General features: G+C 41.8%; 1 protein-coding gene across 1 annotated transcript in view; it reads left to right on the top strand.

Moving 5' to 3' along the window:
* The window catches only part of BIN2 (bridging integrator 2), a 32515-nt gene extending 24375 nt beyond the window's left edge, over positions 1-8140 (top strand). Inside the window, exons 10-12 of the mRNA XM_010964305.3 lie at positions 2923-3676; positions 6868-6942; positions 7732-8140. Of these exons, the coding sequence (XP_010962607.3) occupies positions 2923-3676; positions 6868-6942; positions 7732-7761 (859 nt within the window). The 3' untranslated portion in view covers positions 7762-8140. The remainder of the gene's footprint in view (positions 1-2922; positions 3677-6867; positions 6943-7731) is intronic.
* Positions 8141-11440: the final 3300 nt, after the last annotated feature.

The raw sequence follows: 11440 nt of genomic DNA on the forward strand, positions 1-11440 counted from the left end.
AAGAAATTACCCATTATATATATTATCTATAGATAATTATCTAATATCTATGGATAATTGAATCTCCCACTGTCCCTTCCCCACTTACTTTTTCTTCTTGCCCCCCACCAAGGGTAACCACTATACTAAATTTAGTGTTTCTTATTCCCATGCATGTCTTTTTACTTTTATTATACACATACATGCACACACATAAAATATTGTTTTGCATGTTGTTAAACTTCTTTTAAGTGGGATTATACTGTATGTATTCTTTTGCAGCTTATTTTGTTCTCTTAGTGTTTTTTGTGAGACTTGTTCATCCTTGTTGCTACATGTTGCTAGCTCTGACCTTTCCTCTTCATAATTGTTATGGATGCTGTTGTGTGGCTGGTTCACAATTTATTTATCTATCCTGCCAATGGACATTTCGGTTGTCTTCCAGTCTTAATCTATTACAAATAATGTTGCAATGAACACGTTTTACATTTCTACTTCTGAGTATGATCAAGAGTTTCTTTAGGATGTATACTGGGAGTGGAATTGCTGAGTCATAGGGTCTGTGCATTTAGGTTCCTTCAGCCTTCGTAGATATTGCCATTGCCAAATTGTTCTCCAAAGTGGCTGTTCCAATTTACAACCCACCAGCAGTGAATAATACCTTCCATGGCTCCATATTCGTGCTACATGTGACATTTTCAGACTTCTTAATATTTTCAAGGTAATGGGTATAAAATGGAATTTTTTGCAGTTTTAATTACATCTCCACAATGGCTACTTAGCTTGAACATCTTTTCATGTTATTGGCCACTTAAGGTTCCTGTTTTGTGACTTTCATGTTTATCCTTTTTTCTCATTGTTCATTTGGATTGTTTACCCTTTTACAAAAATGTATTTACATGAAGTGGGGTTTTTTTGTATATTCTAGATATTATGCATTGCAAATATCTTTCCATCACCTGTAATGGCTTGCTTTTCCACTGTGTGTGTGTGTGTGTGTGTGTGTGTGAAGTGTCTATTGCCTTCATACTTTCTTTATGCTGGTAAATGTGAGCAATTCACTGTTCCTTCAGAATGTGATCACTTTCTTATTCTGAAGCCTTTGTTTAAGAAGTTTTATTAAGTTCCTTCTATACACAAGGTTTTATACTAAGAATTAGGGATCTAAAGACAAAGGCAATTGTCTTTTCCCTAAAGTGATTTACAGAAAGTTAGAAGGACAGAAAATGTACTTAAGGAGACAAAGAACAATATAAGATTGTACAAAGTAAGTGCCTAAGGAGGCCAGTAGGGATTACAAGAGGTAAGTAATTGCAATGTGAGGATGGTCAGGGAAGGCCTTAAAGAGGTAGTGAAACTGAGCTTGGGATTTCAAGGAAGAATAGGGCTCACATTTGTTGTTCGTACAACTCATTTAATAGTTAGTTATAGACTATTAAAAAGAATCATTAAAGGGCTAATATAAACTTCCTAAATGAATTCCCTTTTACTCTGAAAACTCTCTCCTCTTCCCAGCATTGAAAACCAGAGTTCCCTCTAAGTGTTCATTCATCTGAAACTTACCCTCACTCACACCAAGATGTCCCAGAACCTTGTAGAGAAATCTGGTCTTTTCTTGCTGTACCCTGGGCCTTCTCTTCTAAACCTACTAGGCCCTAGAATGCTGGTGCTAGAAGGTACCTTGTGTCACTCAGCTTGTCTTACATCAGGAGTTCTCACAGGGCTGGAGCTAAATTTTTCCTTTCTTTTTCTATCCTCATCTCCCATCCTTGAACACAGGGCATGGGACATAATTGGTATCTGTCAAGTACATATTTGTGGGTTGCTTAATCAGTTAGTGGATGGTACATGAGAAGCACTTAGGGATGTGAGTAGGAGTCAAGCTGATGTTGAATGTGGAAGCACTCAGCACAGTATCCAGCAAGCTCTGTAAACGTTATAGTCTGTTTTATTGTTCGTGGTAGTTATGTTCTGTGAAATCACCACCAGCACTGCTCCTTGGGGAAACATAGGATTAGGTTCCTGTGAGCTCCTGGCCCCAACATTTCATCCAGCTGGAGAACCTTGCTTTATGAATTCATTCATATTGAACTCACAGCCATCAGCACTGTAACTCACGCCTGAATGAAGCTTATCCAACATATGTATTTTCTCTGTAAGGCACATTACAGGTTTTCTGCTCCCGACGGCAGTTTAGCACTATAGTTGGAGGCTTAATTTGTTTGTTTTTTCATTTGTGAGGGAGAGGTAATTAGGTTATTTATTTATTTGTTTATTTATTTATTTAGTGGATACGCTGGGGATTGAGCCCAGGACCTTGTGCATGCTAGGCAGGCACTCCACCACTAGGCTATACCCTCTCCTCCACTTGGACACCATTTTTAAACAGCAAAATCACCAACAGAAAGCACAAGTGAAAAACTTGGCAAACAGAACACATTTACAGTAAGAGAGCTGAGACAGGAAGGCAGAGGATTGCCTTGTTAGACCTCAGCTGGGAAGGCCCTCCTCAGGCACTCAGTCTTCACAGCCTGCACATGCCCGTGAATGATCGTGAAACACCACGGGTGTTGATATTGAGGTTACAGATAAATGTTAGGGGGTAGGTGAATTTGCACATACAGAATCCATGAGGATCAACTGTGTATCATCCACAAATCTTTCCCCCGAGGAAAATATTTTGTTAATATTTTGCTGTGTTTCTTTCTAGTTTCTTTTTCTTTGTATATTTTTACATAATCAAGATTGTGATATGGATAAAATTTTATTGCCTTTTTCCACTTCACTTTATAAGCATGATTGCAAATTATACAAACTTTCTAATATCATTTTAATTGCTTTATTCTGTTTTATTGTTATGCGTGTGTATCATTTTTTATTTGCAGTATTTAGGTTACTTCCAGTTTTTAGCCTTTCTGACTCTAAATGCCCTTCCTTTTTCAGCAGTAGCAGGCGCTCCTTAGTCATCTCTCCCCCCGTCCGAACAGCCACAGTCACCAGCCCTCCGACTTCACCTACCAGCCCCTCTGCACTTTCCTTGAAGAGCGAGAGGGACTCCATCTCAGCAGGTGAAGAAGAGCTGGCATCTGATCCAGGCCAGACAGAAGACAACTCCGAGGTTAAAGAAGAGCCCTTGAAAAACAAGGAAATAGAGGAGGAGGCCGAAGCAAGCTCCTCTGAGGAGGAAGAGCCTCCGCTCGCCTGCAACGGTCCAACCCAGGCCCAGGCCTCCCCCACCACTGACAGTGGGGAGTCCCAGGAGGAAGTTTTCTCTTGCTCCCCAGCTCCATCACCAGGCGGAACCCTGATCTCTTCAGAGCAGGCTTCATCTTTCCCAGAAGCAGTCCTCCGAACCCGCACCTCAAGTGAAGGATCTGAACGGCCAAAGAAGAGAGCCTCGGTGCAGAGGGCCTCCGCACCCCCCAACAGGCCGCCTCCGCCCAGGGCCACTCCCAGCCCCAGGTTCTCCTCGGGGAACGCACCCTCCAGCCCTTCGGCCTCCGAACAGGGTTCACCCGCCAGCCCTAGGGCCTCCTCAGGGTCTGAGGCCCCAAGTCCTAGGGCTTCCTTAGAGGCTTCTCCTGATCCACAGCCACCAGAGAAGCCAGCAAGAACTCCTGAGGCCAGAGAAAAGGAAAACATCGACAATCTGAACCCAGAAGAACTTGGTTCTTCCCCTAGCCTGATGACCTCTCAGGTGAGAGTGGACCTGCTTGGGCCTTTATTCCCTTTCATAATCTCCATGTAGATCATCTTTACTGTGGGCAGGTTACCCCAGAGTAGATAAGATTCTGTCATAATGTTACAGTCTCAAGCATATTCTTGGACACCTGTTTTGGTTCTGGGGATTGATTCACATCTTCATAGCAACTAATTTAGTGATCTATACCCCTGGGGTAACTGACCTCTGCAAAAGGTTACTATTAGAGCAGATTCTTAATTTCTTTTGCCCACATTCTGAGAGTTCCCAATATAAAGAATCTACAACTGGCATCCTGGTATTTACCTTTTTTAACATGGGGCAGGGAGGAGAGTCTCACTTCAGTTTGTCATGCTTGTGACTGTGGTAAATAGACCCAGACAAAATGTCATGAGCACATTTCCAAGCTGTATCTTCTTTGATGAGAGAGGCCTGAAAGAAGAAACTCACAGAGGAACGTGAAACAAAAGGGATAGGCTTTTGAAAGGTGAGAATATGGATGAAAAAAAAAGATTGTGTTAAAATAGAAACGCAGACCCCCTGGAGAGCAACCAGTTCTGAGAAGGATCTGGAAATCAAGTCATATTCTATTCAAGTTACACAGAAAGTCTCTCATATAGAAGAGAGCTTTGACTTGTTCTGTGAGACTCCTGAGAGCAGAAAGAAGCCCTAAGTGTAAAGGATTTTTTTTTAAGTACTCTTTGGATCAATACAAGAACTTTTAGCAATTAGCTCTGTTAAAAAATGATATGGGAAAAAAAATTTTCAATATAGGGGAAGGGGGACACAAGGGGCTTCGAAAAACCAAAATGGTATGGGCCACCTTAAAAAACAGTTCTTCTCCCTTGATGTTAAAAGCTAAGGATATATGATCAGCAGTCAGGTGCATTTGTACAGAGGATTATGGTGCAACATCTGACGAGATGACACCCAGATTCGTTCATTCATTCCACAGTCACTCAGTGAGCCCCTACCATGCCAGGCACTTATCTAGGAGGTGGGGTATTACAGTGAACAAAACACAGGATTCTCTGCCTTCTCACATCATACATTCAAGTAGAGGGGGAGAGAGACAAGAAACAAAATAAATAAGTAAAATTACAGTTTAGTGGTGATAAGAGACATGGAAAAATTAAGTAGGAGAAGGCACAAAGAGTAGGGGCTGAACTGCAAATTTAAACAGAGTGGTCAGAGAAGGGGACATCCAGGCACTGAAGGAGACCAGGGCATGATCACATGGCTGGCTGGGAGTGTGAGACTTCTGGTGCCCCTCAGATCACACCACCCAGCTGCTGCCTATGCCAAACTGAAAGCTGACCAGGCTCCCTTGGGAGCCTCCTGCTATCTGAGAGGAGCTAACATGGCAAAGGGTCCAAGAGTGGCAGCCAGGGTGTGATGCCTGGTGAGGCAGGAAAGTTGGAAGACAAGAGAACAGTATACTTAGCTGACTCCCCTAAGGTACTAAAATCTAAGTCATCAACAGTATTATGCCCTCAGTCTTGATTCACATGAGGTATTGATGGTCCTAACAGGGCAAGATATAAAACTTTCCCTTGGCTGGTTTCCAGTCGGAGGTAGCTATGCTGAGGGAGAGAGATACGCAAGGCATGTGGATAGTGAATAAGCAGAAGGTAAATGTGGGATTTTGAGTAGGTGAAGAGGAAAGCCACTTCTCTCCTGCACTGAAAAGAACAATTCAACTGTTTGGAAAATCCAAAATTAATTTAAATTTGACTTTGTAATATATTGTATAAATTTAGTATAGAGGCAGCAATAGAATGACCTTCTGTTTGGCTCCAGTGAATAATAAAACAGGTTTGCAGTCTTGGGATAATCTTACTGAAGAGGAGATTATAGGGGGCAATATGCTATCTGAGAAATAGGCTAGTAACACTGTCCTTCTTGGGAAGAGGTACTGAGCACAACCTCCTTTCCCCTGAGGCTACGTCTTCGTATTTGAGATTTATAGTGTTTCTTTACTTCCAGCCTCTTCTGTGGGATTACTCTGGTCATTGGCTGTGGAGACATTTTTCCAATGGAATTAAGCAACTAGAGCATCTTAGATTCTAGCATGTTAGTATCACCAGTCCTCTGAAGCCTGTGGCCTGTAAGGTTTGTTCACCTCCCTCACAGGTGCATCATAAATCATATTTTCTCTCAAGCAGAATTATGGACATATCAATGGGCAAATAAAGAGATAACTGTGAGAAAATCTGTTTTTGCTCAGCATTTGACTCACCTGAGAGAAAATGAAGATTTTGATAACTTTCTTAGAGATAGTATTACTTTTGAGGTAATTTGTGACCTGGAATTGGAGGTGGAAATAAGAAGGAGATTTTCCTGAAAGAAGAAATCACAGAACTTCAGGTTGTTGTCATACTGTTAGAAATAGGTTCTACTTTGAGGGGAGGATATAGCTCAGTGGTAGAGCACATGCCTAGCATGCATGAGGTCCTGGGTTCAATCCCTAGTACCTCTGTTAAAAAATTATTAATAAACCTAATTGCCTCCCCCCAAAAAATAACAAAAACAAAAAAGAAGTGGAACACATGACTTCTACTCACACACAAAAAAAGAAAGAAATAGATTCTACCTTTAAAAGGTGAATTTTATAGTGTATTAGTTAAATTTCAATTTAAAAAATTCATTCTAAACCTTAGAGTGCCAAGGTCGTCTCCTGGCTTAGCAGTTCCTAGACACGGCTTTCCTCACCTTAGGCTCCCACCTCAGAACCTAGACCTTTTTCCAAAGAAATCATTATCCCATTTGCCTCTCCTAACTGCCATGGGTTAGGATCATCTGAGTGTGAGAACTGCAGCGCATTCTTGAGGAGGATTAGTCTAAAAGTGGTAGGTAGGTTTTAAGACCTATATTTATACCCTCACAGACTCTCACATAGATATACGTATAAATGCATGTCACACAAATCATGGAAACAACTCCAGAATCCAAAGACCTGGTTTCCTGTCCCAGAAAGTCATTTCACCCTTTGAATCTTGGTTTCCCGATCTGAGAGAGAGGATGACAGTAAAGCCTTCCCTGATGCTTTCAGGCTGTAGTGAAACAGCACTGTATGTTTGCCCTTATGTTTATGACTGTTGTAAAGGGTAAGGCACAAAAGACCCTTTTAAGCTGAGAGGCTGGGAGGCTGAGCCACCTCCCACTGACGGAACTCTTCTTTTTTGTAGCACCAAGCTCTTCAGCTTCCTGTGTGTGCGATTCCAGGAGAGAACAACATCACAACACCTGAGCCTCAAGAAGAGGTAAGGAGGCCAGATATGCAGAGGACAGGGTGGGCGGTATGACTCGACACTGGGGACAGACAGAGGTTTGGCTGCAGGCCGGAATCCTCACGATGGGCTACAGTGGGAACCCAGCAGTGAACAATGCCCTCAGGGCAAAGTCAGGCAGATGGCAGCCAGAAGAACCAAGAATAAACGGGACTTTGTGGTTCCCCTGCCCCCATTTCCCAACTGATCTTGAACTTCTTGACCTGTCTTCTAAGAATTTATTTAGTTATACCTAAACTTATTTCAAAAAGGAGTTGATATACAAAAGGCATACAAAAAAAGTAAATATGTATATATATATAATATATATACACACACACACGAAATATAGTAAAATAACTCAGAAGTGTATTAGTGACAGTGACATAAAATGGAACCATGAATTAGGCAAGTACAAGACTACATTCTATAAAATAAACTTAACTAAGGATGAACAACAAAATTGGTTCCAAACTTTCTAATACCCAAGAAGAGAAAAATCTGATCAGTTCACCTAATTCATGATGCCCATTCCTTAAGAGAACAACTCCTGCCACTAAGATGAAAAAGAAATTTCACCTGTGAATTCTTAGAGATGGTAAACGACGTAACGAACAGTATCCGCAACGTCTTGACAATAATGCCAGCGGCCGGTTTCACATTGCCCCCTCTATACACACATTACATGAAATACAATTCAGGAGAAGAAAATTGAGTATTTACTTCCGTGGGTGGTTGATGGAGGGGAGGTCAGCATCTAATTCAGTCATGCTCACTTTCCAGGTATCTACGATTGAAAACGCACGGCCCTGAAGAGGACCCACCAAGACCTCCACACACACACCTCCCCAGAGAGGCTCCTCAGCTGGAGGATCTAGGTCAGAGGGATGTAAGATCCAGCATTCATGTCTGGTTTCTCAAATAGTATGAATACTGGCAGTCTCTAAAGATCTAGTATTAATGGAGGTTTTAGCACTGTTAGAATAATAAGACTTTATATTTTAGTTAAAGTGGGGCTAAAATGACTATAAAAATCAAAAGCTTCTGCAGACATAAACATTGGTCCACACAGAGACATATAAGCACACATACTCAGAGAATAGTGAACAGATCTTTGATTTACCACTCATTTTGTAAGACTTAAAACCAAACAAATGGGTTTTCAGATTGTTAAATAAAGTATTACTCTGACTGTGTATGGATTTTTTTTGACACAGGGAGTATTCCAGCCCGACACTGTTCTCCACTTAGGCAAGGCTATTAATTCTACCCCAGGTTCAGAAAGCTTTAGTCACATCCCTGGCCCCCAGCTCACCCTACCTCCTGGCTGTAACTCTTTGATGATGCCAGGGGCCACAGGCTCCTCTCCTCAATCTAGGTGCTTTACTGGATGTCTCCCCCACTCTTTGATTAATAAACAAATATTCTTGGAAAGGGGTTACGTCTTAGAGCTATAGCTAATGTCTACAGTCTGATACTTGGTGTAAATGAGGACCTGAGCAAGGTGGAACAAGAAATGGAACTCCAAGTGAAGGGAAAGGATACAAAGTATAATAATATAATGGAAATGGTATGGAATTTGGAGTCAGAAGTCCTGGATGCAGGACCTGTCATTTGCTTCTATGAAAACATTAAAAACTAACCTTGAAGTCCTGCCACCCTGATAAACACACAAACACTCATCCAGTTTTGTTTTTGTTTCTGGGGCTGATGGACAATGTCACTATTCATTCAGTCATTCAGCAAGAATTTATTGAGCACCTACTCTGCCAAGCACTGTCCTAGGTACTAGAGAAATGATGAGGAGAAACAATAAGAACTTTATAGAGACAGTGAGACTATTGAGCATGGAGCAGAATAGGCAGGATTTAGCAATGAGTTAGAGGAGACACGTGATGAAGACTGAAGTTTTAAGGAGTTATTCTAGGTCAGTCTTGAGAGACTAGGATTTGGTGGTGTCATTCTCTGAAACAGTGACTATAGGAGGAAGTGCATTACATGTAAGTACTCTGGTTGCAAGCAACAAACTGACACAATTAAGCAACAAAGGATACGTTGAAAGAACAATCAGGTGACCGAAAGGACAAGAACCAGCCCATGGATGTCTGTGGCAGCTCTGTGTGGACTGCAGCTGTCATTGGAAGACTCCGGCCTCAGTCCCCTTCTGCCACTGTGTCCTTTCCAGATGAAGGTTCCCTGGAGAAAATCTGGCCCAGTTTGGGGGAGGGCATGTTAGTGTCTACAATGACAGAAAGACCAATGGTGGCGATTGGTGGGGCGTGGTGTTAGTAAGATGGTGGGTTACAAAGAAGCACAAGGAAACTGGGGTGGTAGAAATGTTCCTCATTTTGATTGATTTTGAGTTGATAGTTTAACATGTGTAAATATGTCAAAACTGATATTGTATGCTTTATGTGCAGTTTATTGGGTGTCCTATACAAACATTGATACAAAGAGCTCGAGAACTTGCAAGGCTTTTCAGTAGATGTGTCCCTTAGGAAGCAGGAAATGCATATTTGTATTTAGGAATCATTTTTCTAAGATCTAATCCTATTACTCTTTTCTTTTAAAACCTTCAAAGGATGTCTACTGCTGTAATGGAGAAGAGGAGGTTGCATGACCCCCCATAAAAGCCCTACTGTCTGTATTTTAATACCCGTCCTAGAAGGCTTCCTACTCCCTCGGCACTCAGAATCACTGCTGAGAGTGGTGCCAGGGCTAATGGAAGGGTGGGGGAAATGCTAGGAATGCAGGGCCCTCACTGACCCAGGTCCTCCATGACCAAGTGCTTAGAATGCCCCTCCCAAGGCAAAACCCAGTTCCAGCCCTTTCTCTACAGGACTTTGCCTGACCCTCATCTCCTAGGAAACTGATCCTCTTTGGAGAGTGTGCCAGAGAGGACTTCTAGGGACTTATGATCTGGTGGGTGGAGGGGAGACAAGCATTCAAGTAGCTGCTACAGAAGAGGCACAACTAAAGTGGAAAATTATACTGAGTTGTGAGATTGTCCCTGCATTTGCATATGGCCCTACTGGAGGCTCCAGGAAGATAGGGGAAAGGGTGAGTATGCTGGCATGAGTAATTTGCTTATCTAGGTTATATAGTCCCAGCTAGGAGCCAAGTTATTTACCCTAATTTACAAAATGGTAAAGTTGCTGATCCAGTGGTAGTGGATTAACAGAACTTATTAACGTTGGTGTCACTAAAGTTCGTTTACAACCCCCCAGTGCTAAACTGACTGGCTGGGGTGGGTGGGGAGGTAAAGTTGTCCAGGGGAAAGACCAGGATTTGGAAAACTACCATCCTGGCAGCAGCACAAGGTGCTGAAAGCCAATAAAAGTGGGCAGAGATGAATATCCCTCATCCCCTGCCCTGAGGCCCCTGGAGGTCTGTTGACAAAAGGTTGGCTGCTCCAGTTTCTGAAGTTTAGCATTTAATCCTAGGAGAACCCTGATAGCCCAGCACCACATGAGGCTTCCTTCATCATCTGTCTGTACACATCTCTATCCAGAATTAATTACAAGACCATCACCCAATCCCTGCCTTCCAGTAAGGTGAAGGACAATATTGACAGACTAGGTAAGATATCCAGAGAACACTAGCAACAGGACACATCCAGGATGTGTAGGATACGCCAAAGAGCAGAGTGCACACTCTTTCAGAATTGCTTATTTTATGCTAAATGGGTGCTGAGCATGTGCATATTGGATCCTGTTTTCTGCATGTTTACACTTTCAAAATGAATAGCATGTGCCTACAGGGATAAAATCATGTATCAGCAAACCTTCTAAGGTTATGCTTTAAACAGAAGAAGGATGCTTGTGAGAGATTATTAATCATCAAGTTAAACTGCAAAAGTAACACAGCAAATCAGTAGACTCGGAGGGTACAGCTCAAGTGGTAGAGCGCATGCTTAGCATGCATGAGGTCCTCGGTTCAATCTCCAGCACCTCCTCTAAAAATAAATAAATAAACCTAATTCCCCCAAAAAACTTAAAAAAAAAAAATCAGTAGAGTCAGTTGAGTCAGACGGCCTCTGAGAGTCTATGGTTCTAACAATCTTCAAACATACTGGACTATACCATGGTGGCAGACCCACCCATATACAAGAAAAATCTTAACCTTTCCTGGAATTCATGGTCAGCTTGTCAGTAAGTGCAAGCAGTGGCCACCTTTGCAGTTTAACCCTTAGGATTTGAATTTCTTTTTTCTCTTGGATATTCTTTTGTCTGAGGACTGGCCAGGCTTACCTTTTTATTAACTTACATATATCTTGCCTATATGTTACTTTCTTTGCCTTTCTTAGTTGGATTGGTAGTTTTTCCGCACTAATAACTGCTATGCCTTAAAAAATATATTCAAGTAAAATGAATTTAATCAATTTATTCTGTCTTTCCCTCTGGCTGTTTATCAAATAACATCTTTAAGAATGAAAGCAACTACCTTTGCTTATTTAATTAATTAATTTATTATTTATCCTTTGCTTTTTTTT

Source organism: Camelus bactrianus, chromosome 12 (genome assembly GCF_048773025.1).
Source record: "Camelus bactrianus isolate YW-2024 breed Bactrian camel chromosome 12, ASM4877302v1, whole genome shotgun sequence".
NCBI classification, from domain to species: Eukaryota; Metazoa; Chordata; class Mammalia; order Artiodactyla; family Camelidae; genus Camelus; species Camelus bactrianus.